A 22,602-nucleotide genomic window follows, 5' to 3' on the forward strand; every position below is an offset into this window, starting at 1 on the left:
CTGCTCATGTAATTAAGGTCAGGAAATTTGCTGTTTAAATTGTATTTTTCAAGTATTCTTGTTTGGTTTCTATAACTTGATTCTTTTCTCTCTGTTTTGTTGAATTTTTATTTTAGAGGAAATTCTTGATTTCATCTTTATCTTGCAGGTGAAGGGAATGAGGAGATTAGTAATATGATTCACAGTTATATTAAAGAAATTGAAGATCTCAGGTACAGTTCATGTTCTGTACTATATAATGCGCATAGTATGGGTTTTGCAATGAAGTGTTATTGCTATTTGTTGGGCTAATTTTGTAGTAACTGTTCACAGTGATATTTCACCCCTTAACGTTCAGGGAATAGTACTTGCCTGTTATGGAACATATGGGAACATAATGTCACATTGCAAACTACTTTCCTTGCCTCTCTTCCCACATTATCTTCCCGTGTTATCCTCCTACTCTTGTTCTTATACCCTTCATTGGAGGCTTACCTAACCTGATATAAGGATAGGCATAGTTGGTTTGATAAAGTTACCTCCCTGTGCCTCTTCATCCACCATTTGAGAATGGCCCACATCAGTAAGTCATCTCTAATTTTTTTAAATCTTCTGTTGCACCTGTTCCCTAAGAGTTCTCCAGTGACTCTTTATGTGTGAGTTATTGCATCCCTACCAGTTTGCCTGCCTCTTTGGTACACACAGAAGCTCACTCATCACCCACATTTCACACACGTACTGCAGGTACTCACTATATGCCACGTGTCATGCCGTGGACTGAACAAGTGTGACATAAACAAGGAGTTCACAGTCAAGGTGGGTCACCTGACATAAATAGTCACATGTGGTAAACAGGATGACAGAAATTGGCCACACGCCTAGTGTGGGAATATGGGGGGGACCACTGAGCTCTGACTGGGAGAATATAGGGTCAAAAAGAACGTCAAAGGCACTAATCATTTCTGTGATATTTTCAGATTCCATGGTTTGCCCTGATGGCTGAGCTGCTTTCTCTCTCTCTTTAATTGAAGTATAGTTGACTTATGTTGCTAGTTTCAGGTGTACAGCTAAGTTGATTGAGTTATATTTGATATATATATATATAATATCTTATATATATATATATTCTTTTTCAGATTTTTTCCATTATAGGTTGTCACAAGATATCAAGTATAGTTCCCTGTACTAGACATAGGATCTTGTTGGTTATCTATTTTATATATAGTAGTATGTATATATTAATCCCAAATTCCTAATGTATCCCTCTCCTACCTTTCCTCTTTGGTAACCATGAGTATGTTTTCCATGTCTGTGAATCTTATTTCTGTTTTTATAAATAAGTTCATTTGTGCCATTTTTTTTTTAGATCCACATAAGTAATACCATATGATGTTTGTCTTTCTCTGTCTGACTTACTTCACTTAGTATGATAATCTCTAGGTGCATCCATGCTGCTACAAATGGTAGTATTTCATTCTTTTTTATGGCTGGGTAATATTCCATTGTGTGTGTGTGTCTGTGTATGTATACTCACACACACATACCACATCCCCTCCATCCATCCATTATTGGACATTTAGGTCACTTCCATGTCTTAACTATTATAAATAGTGCTGCTGTGAACACTGGGATGCATGTATCTTTTCCAGTTAGTTTTCTCCAGGCATATGCTCAGGAGGGGGATCCCTGTATCATATGGTAACTCCATTTTTAGTTTTTAAAGGAGTCTCCATGTTGTTTTCTATAGTGGCTGCATCAGCTTACATTTCACCAATAATGTGGGTGGGTTCCCTTTTCTTCACACTCTCTTGAAAATTTATTATTTGTAGACTTTTTGATGATGGCCAGTCTGACTGGTGTAAGATGATAACTCATTGTGATATTGATGTGTATTTCTCTAGTAGTTAGCAGTGTTGAGCATCTGTTCCATGTGCCTGTTGGCCATATGTATGTCTTTTTTGGAGAAATGTCTATTTAGATATTCTGCCCATTTTTTTTAAATTTTTTTTTTTAATATTGAGCTGTATGAGCTGTTTGTGTATTTTGGAAATTAATCCCTTGTTGGTTGCAGTGTTTGCAAATGTTTTCTCCCAGTCTGTGGGCTGTCGTTTCATTTTGTTTATGGTTTCCTTTGCTGTGCAAAAGCTTTTAAGTTTAAGTAGGTCCCATTTGTTTATTTTTGTTTTTATTTTCATTTCTTTAGGAAATGGATCCAAAAAAATATTGCAATAATTTATGTCAAATAATGTGTTATTTTATGGTTACCCCTATGTTTTCCTCCAGGAGTTTTAGAGTATCTGGTCTGTAATCCATTTTGACTTTACTTTTGTATATAGTGTTAGAGAATGTTCTAATTTCATTCTTTAACATGTACCTGTCCAGTTTTCCCAGCACCACTTATTGAAGAGAGTGTCTTTTCTCCACTGTATTTTCTTGCCTCCTTTGTCGTAGATTAACTGAGCATAAGTGTGTGGGTTTATTTCTGGACCGTTTATCCTGTTGCATTGGTATATATGTCTGTTTTTGTGCCATTACTGTTCTGTTTTGATTACTGTTGCTTTGTAGCATAGTCTGAAATAAGGGAATGTGATTCCGCCTGCTCCTTTCCTCTTTCTCAAGATTATTTTGGCTCTTTGTTGTCTTCTGTGTTTCCACACAGTGTAAAAATTTTTGTTCTAGTTCTATGAAAAATGCCATTGGTAATTTGATAGGGACTGTATTGAATCTGTAGATTGCCTTGGGTAGTATGGTCATTTTAATATTGATTAGGTGCATATATATTTACATTTGTTATATTTTCTTTTTCGATTGATCCCTTGATCATTGTGTAGTGCCTTCTTTGTCTCTTGTCATAGTCTTCATTTTAAAATCTATTTTGTCTGATATAAGTATTGCCACTCCAGCTTTCTTTTGATTTCCATTTGCATGGAATACCTTTTCCATCCCCTTACTTTCTGTCTGTATGTGTCACTAGAGCTGAGGTGGGTCTCTTGTAGACAACATACATCCCAGTCTTGCTTTTGTATCCATTCGGCCAGTTTATGTCTCCTGGTTGGAGGATTTAATCTGTTTACACTTAAGGTAATTATCAACATGTATGTTGTTATTGCCGTTTTGTTAATTGTTTTGTATTTGTTTTTGTAGATCTTTTTTTCCCCCCCTTTCTTCCTTTGTTCTCTTCTCTTGTGATTTGATGACTATCTTTAGTGTTAGATTTGTATTCTTTTTCTGTTTTGTGTGTATATGTATCTTAGAATTTTGGTTTGTGGTTACCATGAGGTTTTGGTATAGCAGTCTGTATATATACATGATTGTTTTAAGTTGCTGATCTTTTCATTTCAAAAGCATTTTAAATGCCCAGTATTTATACTCCTCCCCTCATGATGACTGGTTTTGATATCATATTTTTCATCTAATTGTTTTCTGTATCCTTTTACTTCTTGTTGTGGATACAGATGATTTTACTGCTTTTGTCTTTTAACCTCCCTACTAGTTTGTGTGTGTATAATTTCCTACCTTTATACTGTATGTTTGTCTTTACTGGTGAGCTTCTCCATTTTGTAGTTTTCTTGTTTATGCTTGTGATCTTTTCTTTTCTTCTTAGAGAAGTTCCTTTAGCGTTTGGTGGTGCTGAATTCTTTTAGCTTTTGTTTATCTGTGAAGCTTTTGATTTCTCTATCAAATCTGAATGAGAGCTTTGCTGGATAGAGTATTCTTGGTTGTAACTTTTTCCCTTTCATCACTTTAAATATATCGTGCCACTCCCTTCTGGCTTGCAGAGCTTCTGCTGAAAAATCAGCTGATAGCCTTATGGGAATTCTCTTGAATGTTATTTGTTTCTTTTCTCTTGTTGCTTTTAACATTTTGTGTTTAAGTTTTGTCAATTTGACTACTATGTGTCCTCTTTGGATCAATCCTGAATGGAATTCCCTGTGCTTCCTGGACTTGGGTGACTGTTTGCCTTCCCAGGTTAGAGAGTTTTTAGCTATTATCTCTTCAAGTGTTTTCTCAGATCCTTTCTCTCTTTTTCTTCTGGGACACCTATAAATTGAATGTTCATATGCCTGATGTTGTCCCAGAGGTCCCTTGAACTTTCCCTGTTTCTTTTTATTCTTTTTTAATTCTGTTCTGTGGCAATGATTTCCATTATTGTGTCTTCCAGCTCACTGATCCATTTTTCTGCCTCATTTATTCTACTATGGATTCCTTCTAGTGTATTTTTCATTTCAGTTATTGTATTCTTCAACTCTGGCTATTCTTTATATTTTCTAACTCTTTGTTAAAAAATTCTAACTTCTTGCTCTGTGCATCCATTCTTCTCCCGAGTTCTTGGATCATCTTTACGTTCATTACCCTGGACTTGGGTAAATTGCCTCTCCCCACTTCACTTAGTTGTTCTCCTGGGGTTTTATCATGTTCCTTTCTTTGAATATATTCCACTACCATCTGTCTCTCTCTCTCTCTCTTTTTTAAAATAAATTTCTATTTGTATTTTTATGTATGTGGTAGGTTAGTTATGTTTTTCGACCTTGAAGAAGTGGCCTTCGGTAGGGAATGTCCTATGCGTCCCAGCAGTATGCTCCCTTCTTGTCACCCAAGGGCCAGGGGCCAGCTGGTTCCAGGGGATGGTCTGCCTTGCGTTTGCAGACTTGGTGCTATAGGCTGCAGAATCGTTGTTTTCTTGCTTCTTGTGCCTGCCCCCTGGTGGGTGAAGCTGGTCTAGAAGCTTGTGTCGACTTCCTAGTAGGAGGGGCTGGTGGGTGGAGCAGGGTCCTGGCCCTGTGGTGAGCAAGGCCACACCTAGGGACGTGTCTAGAGGCAGCTTTGGACTCAGGAAGTATTTAGGCAGCCTGTCAGCTGATGGGTGGGGGCAGTGTTCCTGACCAGTTTGTATTTGGCCTGAGGTTTTCCAACACTGGAACCTACAGTTGTGTGTGTCAGGTCTGGGTGCTAATGATCCCAGCAAGGTGTCAGCCTCCAGGAGAGTTCATGTAGATTAATACTCCCCAATGTGGCCACCACCAGTTTTTATGTCCGCAGGGTGAGTCCCAGCCACCTCCCAACTCCCCAGGAGGCCCTCAAAGACCAGCAGGTAGTTTTGGCCTAGGCTCCTATGAAGTTAATACTTTTGCCCTTGGGCCTGGTGCATGTGAGATTTTGTGTGCACCCTTTAAAAGTGAAGTCTCTCTTTTCTGCAGTCCTGTGGAGCACCTTTAATTAAGCCCCATTGGCCATCAAAGCTAAATGATCTGGGGGCTCCTCTTCCTGATGCCAAACCTCTGGAATGGGGAGCCTGATGTGGTGCTCAGAACTCACTCCTGTGGAAGAATCACTACAATATAATTATTCTCAAGTTTGTGGGTCACCCACCTGGGGATATGGGGTTTGATTATATCACAAGTGAGCCCCTCCTACCCATCTTGTTGTGGTTCCTTCTTTATGTCTTAATTATTATTTAAATCCAGGTTCTCACATTCTGTTTTTATCTATGAAATCCTACTCCAGTCCAGAACTTAATCAGTACTTTCTCTCAGGAAGGCGTTCATTTCCAGCCACTTAATGCAAATTACATCAGTGTATTGCCACTTGGTAATTTTTATATTTTAAGTCTTATCATTTTAGTTTTAAAGTAATACTGGTTACCTTTTAATAAATTCACATGTCATTATTTGTTGTGAAATAATAATAATAATAATAATAATAATAATAATAAATTAATCTTAGTTTTTGGGGGGTTTAAAGTTTTTGTAGAAATGTCTGAAAGTATAGGAAAGTATTAAAAAAGTTCAAATCTATATTCCCACCATTCCAAGAACTGATGTTAACATTTTTGGTTTATGTCTTCAATATCTTTTTCACTGCACACTTCAGAAAAATTTTTATCAGGGTGTATCTATTTGCTATCTATTTACTATCTATTCTTTGCTATCTATTCTTTGAAATGTGACAAGATATTAGGAGCATTTTTAATGTTGTTAAATATTTTTCTAACGTGATTTTTTCATGACTCCGTGAGTACTGTCTTGTGTGATTGTATTGATTTATTTAATGAATCCCCTACTGTTAGATAATTGTATTGTTTCCAACTTTTTGGTAAGAATAGTTATTACTTGTTAAAAACATTATTAATTTAAATTCATTATAGCATCCTCATAGCCATCCTATAGAAGTATATATTTTTATCTTCATTTTATGGAAGAAAGAGGGGAGGCTTTTAGAGATGGCCCAAGATCCAGTGAGTGACAGAGCTAGGATGTAAGCCTCAGTTTACTCATTCCCAAGGAATTCTGTGTACTTCCCCTCATGTCTCACTGCCTGATCTCCTATTAAATGAAATGCAGACAGCAACAAGTGTGTGGGTGGGTGAGTGGGAAGAAAAGGAGAGGCAAAGAGAGAAATGTTATTTCCACAACACATACAAAAAGCAGGTTCTGCAAATGTAGTGTGGGTTAGTGGAGTGGGAGGTTTCCCTGAAGGTTTCAGCCTTTATCAGCACCAGGAATGAAAAAGCATTGAATATGCCCCTCTCAAATGCAGACTTCTAAAATCAGGTAATCAAAGACATAAGCTGTCTGATTATTATATAAATGATCCAGTTTCAAAAAGACAGTTTATTATTGATAGCAAATTTATATTTTCATTCATTCTTAACATGCATTAGTGTGTACTCTGGCTTTGTGCTAGTGTAAATTTTGACTGAGGTCTTATAGTTAAGCTTCTTTTATTCTTAGGTTGCCTTCTTATAAAAAATTACAGCCTTATAGTCAAAATTTTTTGCAATCATTTAACCTAGAAGTTTTACACAGCTACTTAACCATTTTAAAACACTGTAACTGTTGTGATGCCAGATATAAAAGAAAACAATTTCATTGAAGAATATATAGGACACTTGTAACATATATTCACTGATTTGTATATACTCTGTTTCTAGCTGATTTCAACAGTGCATGAACAATTTTGGTGGACAGTGAAAAAATACAGCGCTGACCATGCCTTCTAGATCTTGGTAGTTGCAAATAATCTGGCATCCTCTGAAACATTTGAACATATGGCAAAAGTACTTAGTAATATAGTTTGAGGCAGAAGAGATAGCAGGTAGTATTTTCTCCTTATAACCCTGTCTTAATCACCATTGTGTCAAACTGACCTTGGAAATCTATTATGTTGAAGTAGATAGTTGTGTTCATGAGGTTTAGATCAAGTAGAATTAAGAAACTTGCCTAGAGGACTCTCTGAATCCCTTTTAGTCTCAAGAATCCAGGCTCTTTTAGGATCTCATCATTCTGTGTTTTTGCATAATACTGACAGTACATACATTATTCTCCTATCATTATTAGGACCGCTTGAGCAAACAAAAGAATGTTTTCAATGATCAAACTGAGGTTTCCTTGGAGACTTCATCCTTTCCCACGCCACATTCAGAAGCCAGATATCTCTCAGCCAGTTAGGGGCAAGTTTGACTAAATATTCCTTGCAAAGATTTGGAAATGCTATTATAGCATGATGAATGAGGAACAGAAAGGAAGGGAACAATGCTGCTTGTACATTTTAAGTTTAAGTGATGGGTTTACAAAGCAAGGATAATTAGGGCCTATTGGCCAGAATGCAAGCAATCTAATTACCATCAACGCTTTTGAGCACTAAGAGTGGGATTTCAAATTTATAATTATTTAATCAGAAAATCTGAAAAATATCTTAAGCATTAATGTTTGTGAACATATTTGTTAAAATAAAAGCTGTACCTTGTAATAATGTTGAAATAGATTTTGGAAAACTTTTTAGCATGCCAAACAACTCACTTAAAAATGCTCCCTATTTATTCCTAGAGTTGCCAAGATTGTAGAGACAGAAGGTATAATGGTGATTGCTAGGAGAGAGGAATGAGGCGTTAGTGTTTAATGGGTACAGAGAAGATGAAACGGTTCTGGAGGTGGGTGGTGGCAATGACTGCACAACAGCGTGGATGTAATTTTTGCTGTAGAACTATATACTTAGAGATGGTTAAGGTGGTAAAATTTATGTTATGTACTTTTTAACCACAATGATAAAATGTTACCAACTTAAATCTATTTTTATTCACTAGGGCCAAATTATTAGAAAGTGAAGCAGTGAATGAGAACCTTCGAAAAAATTTGACAAGAGCCACAGCAAGATCACCGTATTTCAGTGGATCATCAGCTTTCTCTCCTATAGTCTCCTCAGACAAAGAGACCATTGAAATTATAGATCTAGCTAAGAAAGATTTAGAGAAGCTGAAAAGAAAAGAAAAGAAGAAGAAAAAAAGGTAGTGTTATAAAATCACTGCTATATGAATCCCTGTTTTTCTTACTTTTCAAGATGCTTTATTTTGCGATTACAATGCGTATAAATAGTCTCATAAGTATATTAATGAGTGAAATATTTAAATTAGGTGACAGTTATATTTATATACTTTTAAAGATTTATCTCTATATGTAAAGAATAAATTTAATTATAATAATATGGTAGTAAATTTTATTTAGACTATGACAAGGTAAAATTACTATTAGAAGTTATTTCTTCAAATAGCTGCTTTTGCATTCCATTCATCTTTTCTGCAAAGCTTGTTCTGCCGTTGCTCAGTATTTTTTTTTTCCTCCATTTTCTAATACGATTAAATAGTCTCATGATATATTCAGCTTCCTGTCTAGATTAGTTTAACTAAAGGCTAAACTAATCCATCAGGCTGTCATTTAATGTCATTTGGTCTCTTAAGTATTTTCTGCAGGGCTTCTAATTTGATTGTGTAAAAGTTATTTATGTTATTTCAGGCTTTCTGACTTCCCACAAGGAGTTACTCAGCTTTTCACCACTGTTCTAGGCTTCCTTTTCCTTGCATCCTGGTAATATCTCCCTCTGAAATCAGCTGGATGCAAAGAAGAGGAGGAAAATTAAAATTGTAATGTGTGAGTGGTTAAAACCTCATAAATTGTTTACATGTTCACCTATTGATTCTGTATGCAGTCAAATTACTTACTTAGAATATATTTTGAACATACCAGGCAAATTAATTTTAAACATTTTTGGCTAGATATTCCAAAGGGGGAAAAGACATCTTATTTGTCACATAGTTTGTTACAGGGTATATACTTTGTGTAATTATTATTGACATTTAGTCTACCTGCTGCTTTACTCAGTTTATTTAGAAATTTATTTAGACAACCAGACATTTCTTCCTTGAATAGTCAGTTGACCAAAATTATTGGAGACAAATTCTTCAAATCAATTCTGCTGTGTGTCCCTGAGTTAAAATGGAATGATTAAAGTAATTAAAACAATGAGCTGCACAACTATGATTTGGAGGCATTGCAATTGAAATTGCATTCTCAAGATGCTAATATTTTAACAGGTGTTTCTCATGGGTGACTGACGGCAGCATTAAAAAATACGCAATGATTAGCTCTTACGCAGGGCAATTAAAAATGTAACAGTATTCACAGAATTACCAAAACCAGTGTGACCCAATATACTGTGGGAATGAAAATGAGACTTTGCACGTGACTTATCATTTATTTGTAAAAGTCAGTTGTATAGTTGGTCAAAATGTGAAATGGTATGACTTGTTTTTAAAGATGTAGGTGGTTTGCGTTCATGACTAACAAGTAAGGATAAGCAGGGTGTATTTCTCAAGGTCATGAGCTGATTCTGCTCTTTCCTTCTGAGGTAAATTTAGAGATGTTATCATGATCACCTTTTGGGTATGAATAATGAAAAATAGATAGGGATCCTAGTGGAAACCTAGGCTGTTTTGACATTTTAATAGTGATCATAGTTACCCTAAATTAATTCCTCTGATGCAGGTTATTTTCGTGGCAATGTCGAGTTGTACACATTTTGACTCTTGAATAGTACTAAAGAAGAAACATTTTATTATTAAGATTTGTTTCTGTTGCTTTATGATAGAACTCCTAACCATTTAAAGTTAAAAAATTTAGATAAAACAGCAACTATTTAAGAGTGAAAAATTGACTGTTTCAGTGATTGTGGTAGATGTAATAATTATTATGATAAAAACGATAGCAGATGTTAATACTAAGAAGACCGCATCAAACAACTGGATTTAAATGTGAAAAAGTTATTTCCTAACCAAGTGTGATGTGGGATAAAAAAAAAATTTGTGAGAAGGAAATCCCAAGCCAGAAAGGTAAATTTAGAGATGTTAACCTTAATTATCTGTGAAGCAAGTGAAAGATAGCTTAGAATGAGAGAAACAAATGGATACTTCCTAAAAATTAATAATTCCTATATGGTGCTTTAAAATGCTTAATAAAAGCATTTTCACACACATGCTATAATACGTCTTGATGAACTGTGATCTATATTATTATAGTGCGAACCTAGAAAAATGTTCTTGTGTACCATAAACTGTATAACTAGAAAAGCCTTTAGAATCAATTTATGAATTTATATTACTATATACATAAATTTGTAGAACTTAATAGAATTTTTCTTACCACATTCTTTTCAAGCCCTGTAGATTAAAAAATGAAACTCATACTGTTTTTCTCAGCTTGATAATTCATTTCGTTTATCACCAATAACTATTAGCTGTATGTAATGTAAATTCCTATTTTTTTTAATGTTGGTAAGCTCTCACTTAGCCAAAGGATTTGCTACAGATTGAAACAAACAAATAATAAAGAGTTCCAAAAGTGTTTAGAATGACAGCAGCGTTACTGAAGATAGTCTTCCACGGGAACTCTTTGACGGCAATAGCTCCTGTTTGGATGTACTGATTCTGGTTGAGTTGTATTATATGCCTCATACTTATTTTATTTATCAAAGACAGCACTGCAAAATTTGGTCCTCTCTTAACATATATAGTAAGTTCAATTAAAAATTGTTTGGAGCTTGAAACTAATTTTTCTCCTGAAAGTGTTACAAATACATAATGTCCAGATTTCCCAACTCACTCACATAAAATGATTTTTACTCGTTTGATAGTGTGGTAAGAGAAATTCAAACGGGAATAGGAAAAGGGAAAGAGAGGAGAGAAACTTTCTCTTTCATGAATGTAGACCAGCCTTTAGGGGAAAGTTTGAATTTCTCCCTTGGCCATGCTCTCTTACTCCCATCTGCTGACCACCTTTGTCCGTCCACATGCTGCCTTGGTCCCTTTCTTCCTTAGAGGTCAGTTCTCATGTAATTCTTCCTCAGCCTGAAGTACTCCCAGTTTCAAAAATCATCTGCTTTCTTCTCTCATCTCCTTAGTTTCAAAGTTGGGAGCAAAGCGGTGTGACTAAAGAGACTCATACCAGTGGAAATGACTTATAACGAATAGGCTTCCTCTAGGGGTATTTGTAATTTTGAAAGAAGGAGCCTCCGTCCAACTACTGACCGTTTGGACAGCAACTTTATGAAGAAAAAAGAAGTTAAGTAGTATAGGGAAGATTATTTTTTTACCCCGTTTGTAAGTGTTGGTAGAAAGAGTGGCCAATGGATCATTTTTATGTCAGAAGCTACATTTGTGTTCAAGGAGAATGCCTTAAGTCTTGTTTCACATGAAAGTTTCACCCTCGTCAGCATCAAAGTCTTCATCAAAACTACTATCAGTAGCTGGTGTATGGGGTTTAAAGGTTGACTCTTCTGCCTTTCTGTGCTTGTTTTCTGTTGAGCTGTAAAATAATCCGAAATTATGGATAATATGAAAATAAGGGAGAATAACTGAATAGACTACATTATCTTTTTTTTTTTTCTGGTTACAGCAGTGTTGCAGTGGTTAACAAGATTTGTCTCCTCCCCCACTCTTTTAACTATGGAAGAGGCATTATAATGGAGCTAAATGAAATAAAACCTGAACTCTTTAAATCATGGAGAAGTATCAGATTATTAGTTTATATCTCTGCCCCTCCACTGTCTTTTGGAATTACTGATTGTACTCGTTTTTAGAGGCAACTGGGAAGGCATGTAAAGTGTATCTCCTTATTAGCGCACATCATCCACTCATTGTAACATAGCTCTCCTGTGTAAGGCAGACAAAGATTCTGCACGTTGAAAATAGAAAATGTGGGAATTTTGCCTAGGAACCATATCCTTTGAGCCATTGTAGCTCGTTATCATCAGTATAAGCCTAGGCATAAAAACTTTTGCATTTTTTGTGTGTATGTGGATAAAGAAAATTTACCATTCACACATTCATCCCCATATTTTTGGATATCTAGCTTTAAATGACTTTCATTATATTAAAAAAAAAACTTCGCTTGTCCGACTGCATTCTGTGTATTTAGTGGTGTCAGGTTGAAACTCTAGAAACACAGGGGATTTCTTAGGCGATGGCATTTCTTTCCCCTTTCTAGCCATTATACTGGACATTTTGATTCCTGGTGAAGGTCACTCGGCAGTATTTTCTTCTCTGAAAGATTGCTGGTCTCTTGTTGCAACAGTAGTCTATAAGCTGATCGTGAAAAGCAGTCACAGGCTAACATTATAAAAGGAGAATGAGAACTGGCTTGATGAAGTCATTCATAGCGAAGACTCAGTCTCTTCATTTTAAAATATTGATGATTCTGAAAATTATTTTTGGAATTCCAGGCAGAAATGTACTATATCAAGATTGCTTTATGCTTAATTAGAGCCTGGCACATCTGTCTTTTTGTCTACATGACAGATACTGGTGCTCAGTACATTCCATTGAGTAAAGATTCCCAGTTCTGTGCATTGAACATCATTTCAAAGCCTTTAGGTACATGTTTATAGTTTTTCTCATACTTTTCTGCTTGAAAAATAATCTTACTAATGGAAAGTACTACATTTCCCATTTTACTGCCACCTTTGCCTTAGATATGTCTTTCTGGTAGTTGAGTAATTAGTACAGTGATATTAATTTTCAGTTAATAAAATTACAGTTTTCCATTGATATCATAACAACCATATTCATTTGACCATAACACCATTTCATGTATAATTTTGAAATATAATTATTTTTTTTAGATTTAGTGATGTTCATATGTAGTGTATTAAAATAGAAAACAAGTTTTAAAACTAGTATACTAGTATGTAGTATTAATGGTATTTTCATGTTGTGGTATAAAGGCATTACTTTTTGAAGCTCTTTTAATGATGCCATAAAAAAATCTTCTCTAAAAGTTTAAATGGAAGAGGATATCGTTGAAAGTGGGCTTTTTTTTTTTTTTGGAAGCTGAGAAAATTGATCCATTTCAGGTTAAGAAAAGCAATTGTATCCAAATAGTCTTACTATTTATCAACTTTATAAATTGAGACTATACATTTTACTGCTGAATAGTTTCAACTGATGGTCTATATAGTCTTCTTAGATATAATGCTGCTTGTTTTTTCTACTTACTTTTTATTCATGCAAAATGTATTGCCTTTTTACTGTGTATTGTCCTTTGATGATTATCTTTTAAAATTTATTTTAAAGTCTTCAAGCTCATGTATCATTTTTACCTTCTTATCACTTTCGCTTTTTACTGTCTGGTTTGTCCTTCATTGGCTTGGCCTTCCAATACTGTGCCTCGTGATTTTGAAGGCTACAGAAACTTGAGGAAAGCAATCGAGAAGACAGAAGGTTGGAATATTTCCCAGGTTTTTTATTGAAATGTCATTTAAATACTTAGTTGCCATTTGCAGGGAAATGTGTTATAGAATTATGGATTGTTTCAGACAAGATCAGTTTGGTGCTCCTAAATATAATGGTGATTTTATAAAATTAGCAAAAACACCAAAAATATTAAAAAAAAAACTTTTCGAGAATAAAACCCACACTGGTTATATGAATTAAGATTTAGGCAATTTCATGTGAATTTACAATAAGCTATCATAATTCTGATGGCGAAAAATGACCCAAGAACACCATTTGACTTTCAGAAAATACCTTTCAGAAACTTGTGAGCAGGAAGGGAGTTATTAATTTGGTGGGAATTAACATCTTGTTGCAGCACATACTAAATCATGGGTGGGCTCCTCTCTTCTCTTCCTTATTTGGTGAAAACTTTGTTGGGAAAACAACATTAAAATGGCAACAAAGTAAAAGGAAACTGTGGCCTTACTACAGATAAGATAAGGCATATTTAAGGTTGAATTATGAAATATAAAAACAAGTTTTGCTTTTAAAGTGTATCTGAAGTGAGCATCAAAAACAGGATCTTCTGGGTTTTTTTTTTCCATTTGAAATTTGAGCAAATTTAAAGGCGCACTTCTGAACTCTCAGTATAAGAAAATTTTGCATTTTACTCATTCAGTATTAGGATTATTTAACCAAGTATCAAGTAGTATTTTCTTCTTACTAGAATTTCTCTTTGTAGATTTTTCTAAACATGTCTCTTGGTTACATAGTCAAAATCATTAAGAAAATAAACTGGTTTCAAAATAATATTAAATGTTTTAGAAGCACCACTTTTGATATTTCATCTCTTAAAATAAGCCTTTTGAGAAGTTTTACTATGCAACAGTCAGTTAAACTAATCTATAAATAGGGGAAACCTTAAAATTATATTTTCTTTAAGTCATTTAATAATTTATATTTCACAGTTATATTTTATGGTATTCTGAAGTTTCTATAATTTATTCCATAGCTTACTTAGAATATTCTATAATTAGAATGTAATTCTGTCTGTAGGTTGTCTTAGGACTCACCAAATTAGTTCATATTTAGGACATTATGTTTATCCTTGGAATTAAATTAGGGCATTAGAAATGTGAAAATTTTTCTATTTTGAAAGGCCAAAATAAGATGCATAGTTAAAGTAGTGTCATGTAAACATTTTCCCGCCTTAAAATAGCTAAATGTACTTAGTGAAGAGTGTTTGCTTCCAGTTTGTATGTAATCCCTAGAGGGAAACAAAAGCAGAATGGTTTGGCGCTCTAGGACAGGGCTTCTCAAACATGAACCTGCAGATCGGTAACCTGGGGAGTTTGATAAAATGAAGGTTCTGACTCAGTAGGACTGAGGTGGAGCCTGAGATTCTGCACATCAGGCAAGCTCCTGGGTGTTGCTGATGCTTCTTGTCAGTGAACCAAACTTTGAGACAGCATTGTAGAATATTGGCCTTGGAGTCGTGACACCGGGCTTTAAGTCCCCTTGAGCTGATTGGCTTCCCCAGGCCACAGTTTCTTTTTTGGTTGTCAACGAAAGTGTTGACCTTGGTTGTCAAGTGTCAAAGGGTTTAAGCCACTTGGTCACGAGTGTTCCTTCCAGCTCCAAGATTCTGATTCTGTGTAAAGTGCATTCTATGACTTTTCATTGCTGCTTAGTTATTTTAGATGGAAAATTTCCTTGACTTATTGAGAAACTTGAATATTTGACATACAATAATCACAAAGTATCAAACTGTACTTTAAAAACTTACATCTTTAGTGATTTATAAAGGTGAATAGATAATGTAAACTTACAACCGCTGATTTTTCCGCATCAGAATTGGCACAAGCACCTTATAAGAAATGCGTTAACTTTATATAGATGTGAAAAGTAATGTTTGTTACCCTGGATTCTAGTGATTTGGAGGGAGCAAGAGGGTGTGTTGGGTCAAGTCTTTGGAATAAGGTGGTTGTACAAACCTGAATGAAAGGGAATTTGGGTTGGAACTTGATGTAAGGAAGGAACAAAAATTGTAGGCCACAACAGTTGCAGGTGAGGAAGGGAGACTGCACAGGGGAGGGAATGAGGGATGCTGACGGGAGATGCCTTTCCTAACACACACTCCTTTCCTAGCCCTAAGCCTTGGGCCTAAATCTCAAGGAGAGCACTGCTTGAGCACATGGTGCTGGCCTTTGAATCAGATGATTGGATGAAAGGGGAGTTTCTTTCCAGATTTTCAGCTTGGAATGAATGATGATAGAAAGCCAACGGCCTTATTATAATACAAGTGATGTAAAACTGGCATTCAGTTATGTTCAGCATTTTTCTCTTAATAAGTGATTTAACAAACTCATTTTATAATGGACATGCTGCCTCTCTAGTTAAGATGGTTTTATTGCTGGTCCTACTGGTAGTTTCTTCTCACTCTAGAGATTCGGTGTCTTCCGTGCATCTTTGTGCATCTTTCAACATGTGCTGTTCTGCTCCAACGTAATTAGTGTGTGAGACACAGGCAGAGGTGCCAAACAGAGATGCTCATGCACATTCATAGGGACTAATATAGTTTACAAATAGTTACTGCACATTTATTATGCACACCCTCTGGGTACTGGGCATGCGATGCTGGGCCATACAGACACGATCCGTGCCCTCAGGAGGCTTACAGTCTAGTGGGGAAGATAGAAATTAATGAAAATAATCACATAAATAAACATAAATTAAGAACTCTGAAAAATGCTTACGAAGGAAAAGTATTTATGTTCATCTTGTTCTGAGTACAAAAATGTCTGAGAATTGGGACCTAGAATTAAACATTAGATGGAGTTTAATAATAAGAACAGGGTCTAAATAAGATTAATTTTTCAGCTTAGAAGCTAAAAAAAAAATCCATGAATTAGAGTAGTTATTTGGTGTAGCAGAATATCTGAAAGAAATCATAGCTGTTATAAAGTTATTCTGATGAAATTTTTAAGCTCTTTCTAGAGGAATTTTATTTGGAGAATATTGCCTTATTCAAGTACTCTTTTTATTCTTAATGACTAAAAATTTTTTTACCATAGCACAAGAAGAAAATTTTTCATAGGTAGACTCATTTAAAGTTCACTTTCTTAGTATTATTTAAGTTGGATTAAATGTATGAACCGTAACATTACCTGACAGCAGTGTGTAGTCAGGGCTGTTATACCGATAACCTAAGAGGAGGATTCTATTTGCTTGGTGAATCTTGAGGCAGATCCTGGAATTTCCTGTTCAGTCAGAGGTCAGGCTGAACTTCAGATAGTTTTGAAGTACAAAGACCCATTTCTGTGAGAACATTATGAGAAACAGCCCTGTGGTATAGGCACGCCTAGGAGAAAAGCCCCTGTGCTGTTACCCAGAGAGACCAGAACACTGCAATGGGTGCAGCCAGTGTAGACAAACTTACTGTGGGCAGATTTATTCTGATCTTTAAATTTACTCTTAAATGTATTAGGGCATCAATTAAAAAATGCAGTTTCTGTATCTTTATTTAGATGAGAAAAAATTTTACATGTTTAGATGAGAAAACAAAAATATATTCTTTTTTACTTCCATTGAATTTAAATGGCCTATATTCTAGTTTATTTCATGTTACTGCAACTGGTTCTTAGCTGTCTCATTAGGTGTCATGCTCCAGGGTATAATCTAGTCCTCAGTGTTTCTAGAAAATAGGATTTTCTCCATTGATATGAATCACTGCACTATGAGATGAATGGCAATTTCTGATTTCCTCTAAAGCATCAGACATGGTAACTTGGCTCAGTTAAATGATGAACTCGTCTAGTTTGTTTTTACAAATAATTGGTGGTTTTGAAAAAGTGAACAATTTTCCTCTCTAATACTGTACATGTTTGTTCCTTTTTTTCTTTTTTAAGTGTGGCTGGTAAAGAGGATACTATAGACACTGACCAAGAGAAGAAAGAAGAAAAGGGTATTTCAGAAAAAGAAAGCAGTGAGTTAGAAGTTGTAAGTATGAAAGAATGAACTTGTAAATTTGAGTCCTTGAGTTAGGCTGTTCTTGACTGCTGGTAACTGTACTAATATATGTAGAAAAGGGACTTGGTTACCATGCATCCATTTTAAACTGTTTCCTGGGTAACTTATTATCTTGAGAAATGTGAGCTATAAAATATTAGCAACCCACAGTCTTTTGCATTGTGAAAGCATTGTGTTTGGTGGGGGATAGGATACAATGAGAGATGAAGTACTCTTTGATTTAAGCCAAAATTATTATAAAATGACATTAAAATTGTGGATTGATTTTTTTTTTTAACTGATGAAAAGTAAAATTCTTGCACTCTTGTACTATGTACCCCAGCCATCTCTCTTGATGAGGGAATCAGTTTGCTTTGCCAATATTGTGCCGTTAATGGACACAAATCATATTTTAGGAAGAAAGTCAAGAAGTGAGTGATCATGAAGACGAGGAAGAGGAAGAGGAGGAGGAGGAAGATGACATAGAAGGGGGTGAAAGCTCCGATGAATCAGATTCCGAATCAGATGAAAAAGGTATTTGTCTTTTGGTACAAGGACAAAACTTCATTTGGGGAACTTGTTTAAGACATGACAGAAAACTCTTAACCTTCTTCATCTTTGAGGAAGGCACCTTTTATAACTGCTGACCTGTGTATGCCCTCCAAGGCTCATGTTTGTTCTCTTACTAGGTTTAGTCATTGCATGACGTCCATTTTTATTTAGTATGTGTCCTTGACTGATGTGAACACTCTATCTTGTTACCATTTTTTCAGTTTTTGGTGTATTCAGGTTATTTTCCTTACAGCTGCCAAGTGATATAGATGATAGTTTTCATGCTCTTGCTTAAAAGCTAGACTTACACGATAGCCTACCTTAGTATCTTTATTTTCTTCTTTTATAATAGCCAATTATCAAGCAGACTTAGCAAACATTACTTGTGAAATTGCAATCAAGCAAAAGCTGATTGATGAACTAGAAAACAGCCAGAGAAGACTGCAGACCCTGAAAAAACAATATGAAGAGAAGCTAATGATGCTGCAACATAAAATTCGGGACACTCAGCTTGAAAGAGACCAGGTGCTTCAAAACTTAGGTAAGAATTTTATTTAATTCAAATTAAAGTTCAAACTAAATTGTCGAAGTGGATTTTTATTTTGTCTTCCTTTGAAAGAAGAAAATTATATAAAAGGCCATATTAAATGTTAATTTGTCCCATTATGTTAAACATTACTGTTTGTTTTATTTCTTCATGCTGGTACCTGTCTAGACTATTTAACTATTTTTTTCCAAAGTTGTGGCTAATTGTTTTAATGCCTTGATTTATGCTGGGAAAAATTTTTAAATTTAAATAGATAAAAACTTCAGTAATTGTAAAATATGTTAGGAGTAGATAATAAAAGAGAAAGTGATTGAAAGACACTCTAGCCTCCAGAGGTTTGTATTTGGAAGGTATTTCTTCTCTAAGGTCATGAGTTGTAAATCTGTGAAATAAAAAAAAATCTGTTGTCTCACAAAAACAAATGCAAATATTGTTTGATCATTCAGGCTCAGTGGAATCTTACTCAGAAGAAAAGGCAAAAAAAGTTAGGTCAGAATATGAAAAAAAACTGCAAGCCATGAATAAAGAACTACAGAGACTTCAGACAGCTCAGAAAGAGCATGCAAGGTTACTAAAAAATCAGTCCCAATACGAAAAGCAATTGAAGAAATTACAGCAGGATGTGATGGAAATGAAAAAAACAAAGGTATTGATTATATTTTCCATTAATGTTTGATTTGACAATGCTTATGTGATTTGGGACCAAAAAAAAAATTATTGTGGTTTTTTCCATATTCAATAAAAGGCAACCCAGTCTCAGAAATGATGCACTTCCTTTGGTAATTAGAAGCTGTTTCCTGTAGTTTTCCATTATCAAAGCCTTTCTTTGGAGTAGCTGAAAATCAGGGCTGGTCAGCAGGGCTGACTTTGATGGATATTATTCTCTTAAAACTCTTATACAAGGTTAACAAAAGTAAAAGTATTTCAAACATGTGAAAAAGCACAGATAGTAACATAATGAACAATATATCCACTATCTAGTTTAAGATAGTAAACATTACAGATATGCACACAGTATCCCTATGTATCCCTTCCTGATCATAGTCTCTTTTCCCTGAGAGGTAACAACTATCTTGAATTTGGTGTTTAGCATTTCCATGCAAAGAAAAGTACAAATTTTCTTCCCGTGACCAAAAAAGAGTATGTGAATTCTAATCTGTTACAGATTTTATTGTGGGATAGGTTATTCTTAGTATTTGGCATGGAAATCAGTGTTGTTCCTAAAAATGGGAAATGTGGAAATAATTTAAGAAGTAGTTAGATAATTGCGTTGTGTAGTTGCTGATGACAGCAAAAATAGCTGAAATGATTAGGTGCTTACTATGTGTCAGGCACTGTTATAAGCACTGGGCAGGTGTTAACTCATTGACTTCTCAAAGAAATCCAGTCCCATAACACTATTACCTTTATGTTAAAGATAAGAAAACCAAAGCCTAGAAAGGTTAAGTGACTTGTAGTAACACAGCTACTGGTAATAAGTCCCAAAAATTCATTCAAGTTATACAACATCTGGAAGCATGTAACATTAAGCAGATAGAAATATGTTAGAAATGTATTAGAAATATAAATGTATTAATCTTACAGAAAATAGAATTGACCATTTAAAATGTATAGCAAAGCTCCACATTGTTTCTTCTTAAGTATTCAGAATCCTAAGGCTATACTTCCACACATGTGATTTATTTAATGCATATTGTGATCAGGTAATCACAATGGATGTATTTACCTAATATTTTAGGTTCGCCTAATGAAACAAATGAAAGAAGAACAAGAAAAAGCCAGGCTGACAGAGTCTAGAAGAAACAGAGAGATTGCTCAGTTGAAAAAGGATCAGCGTAAAAGAGATGTGAGTGAACTTCTGCTCTGAGTTATGTAAGAGTGTTGTTCATCAACAAGATTGTTCAATAAATGGAAGAGAAGTTTTGGGTAACTTTATTAAATGCATATTAAGGACAGTGAATAACCATTTTATAAGATGGCATTTATTACAGTATATGGATTATAGTAATTCAACATAAAAGTTTATGAAAAACACTGTAATATTATTATAAATTTAATTGGAAGCTTATTTCCTAGAGGAGGAGATGGAAGGAAATGGCAAAGAATTAACTGGTTATTTCTATGGAGACAGAGAAAGTAGTTGCAGTATTATATAAGATAGTGGTTTTAGGATGGTGCCAAAGACAGTTTTATCACTAAGAATTCTTCCAGTGTTCCTGGAATAATAATCAGTCTTCATTAGAATAGGCTTTACTAAGAGCTATGAAAATTTTCGTATTCTTTGACATAGAGTTCTGCTTCAGTGAACTCAGACTAAGAAAATAATTTAAACTAAGAAAAATCACAGTGGTTTGTTAAAATCTTTACTTTAGGGTTATTTGTAATAGTGAAAAATGTAAAATCAAATAAGATGTGTGACAGTAGGGGTAATGGTTAAATAAATTTTGGTTCATCCCACTTAATAGTTTCTTTTAAATATCTCATCCATTTATTTCTTTATGTATGTATTTATTTGAAGTATAGTTGATTTACAATGTTGTGTTAGTTTCTGACGTACACATAGTGATTCAGTTATACATATATATATGTATACTTTTTCATTATAGGTTATTACAAGATATTGAATACAGTACCCTGTACTATATTGTAGGACCTTGTTCTTTATCTATTTTATATGTAGTAGTTTGAGTCTACTAATTTCGATCTCCTAATTTATCCCCCCCCTTCCCCTTTGGTAACCATAAGTTTGTTTTCTATGTCTGTGAGTTTGTTTCCATTTTCTAAATAAGTTCGTTTGTCTCATTTTTTTAGATTCCACATATAAGTGATATCATGTGATATTTGCCTTTGTCTGACTTCACTTAATGTGATGATCTCTAGGTCCACCCATGTTGCTACAAATGGCATTATTTCATTCTTTTTTATGGCTGAGTAGTATTCTGTTGTACATATTCACACCACAACTTCTTTATCTAGTCATCTATCATTAGGCATTTAAGTTGCTTCCATGTCTTGGCTATTACAAATAGTGCTGCTATGAACCCTGGGGTGCATGTATCTTTTCAAATTGGAGTTTTCTCTGGATATGTGCAGAGTGGGATTGCTGGATCGTGTGGTAACTCTATTTTTAATTTTTTAAGGAATCTCTCTATTGTTTTCCATAGTAGCTGTACCAAATTACATTCCCACCAATGGTGTAGGAGGAATAAGTCGTTATTTAACCATTAAAATTTAGGATTTGGAAACTGCTTAGTAAAATGAACAATGACTATAATTTAACATTAATTGTCAAGTAGCATTTTATATATGCATGCTTGATTACAATTAGGGAAAATTTGAAAGATACATACCAATATGCTAACTGTGTTTATGTTAGGGTTATAGGTTACAGTTGATTTTTTTTTCTTTCCAAATTTTTGACAATATGGTTATTTCTTATGACCTTTTTTCTTAAAAGAAGAAGCCATCACCTTTCTTTCCCCATAGCAGTTAGGTTTTAGCCTTTGTTCTTTCTTTCTTGTTCAACTTTTTCTAAATTTTCCTGAAAAAAAACATACAGGATATTTTAGAAAACAGAAGTCTACTTTGGGAGGTAAAGAGGCAATTTAAGGAGATAGAGAAGAGGGAGTAATGAGATAGAAAATTAGATATTTTAGCCAGGTGACTTCCATCTTTATGGCTTTATTTATTTATTGTACCAGGATAGCAGTGTATTTTAATAAACAGTGTCTTTTGTTGCTTTCAATTCTTGGGCATTTTAGACCTTGTTTATACCAATACATTTCCACTAAAATCAAGTAGAAGCATATTCTAACATATTGCCTACTCTTCTTTTCTGGTTTTTTAAAAAGTTGAGATAATTCACATACCATAAAATTCACTGTTTCAAACTGTACAATTCAAGATTTTAGTATATATACAGATTTGTGCAACAATCCCCACTCTCTAATTTCAGAACAGTTTCATCACTCCAGAA

General features: G+C 34.6%; 1 protein-coding gene across 6 annotated transcripts in view; it reads left to right on the forward strand.

Moving 5' to 3' along the window:
• Positions 1 to 22,602, forward strand: part of KIF21A (kinesin family member 21A) — a 138,606-nt gene that overhangs the window by 78,467 nt on the left and 37,537 nt on the right. For all 6 annotated transcript variants that reach the window (XM_072972999.1, XM_072972994.1, XM_072972996.1 and 3 more), the window contains exons 10-16: positions 149 to 212; positions 8,063 to 8,263; positions 17,428 to 17,518; positions 17,944 to 18,061; positions 18,432 to 18,620; positions 19,073 to 19,272; positions 20,365 to 20,472. In XM_072972999.1, coding sequence (XP_072829100.1) covers positions 149 to 212; positions 8,063 to 8,263; positions 17,428 to 17,518; positions 17,944 to 18,061; positions 18,432 to 18,620; positions 19,073 to 19,272; positions 20,365 to 20,472 — 971 coding nt within the window. The remainder of the gene's footprint in view (positions 1 to 148; positions 213 to 8,062; positions 8,264 to 17,427; positions 17,519 to 17,943; positions 18,062 to 18,431; positions 18,621 to 19,072; positions 19,273 to 20,364; positions 20,473 to 22,602) is intronic.

This window comes from Vicugna pacos, chromosome 12, assembly GCF_048564905.1.
Source record: "Vicugna pacos chromosome 12, VicPac4, whole genome shotgun sequence".
Classification (NCBI taxonomy): Eukaryota; Metazoa; Chordata; class Mammalia; order Artiodactyla; family Camelidae; genus Vicugna; species Vicugna pacos.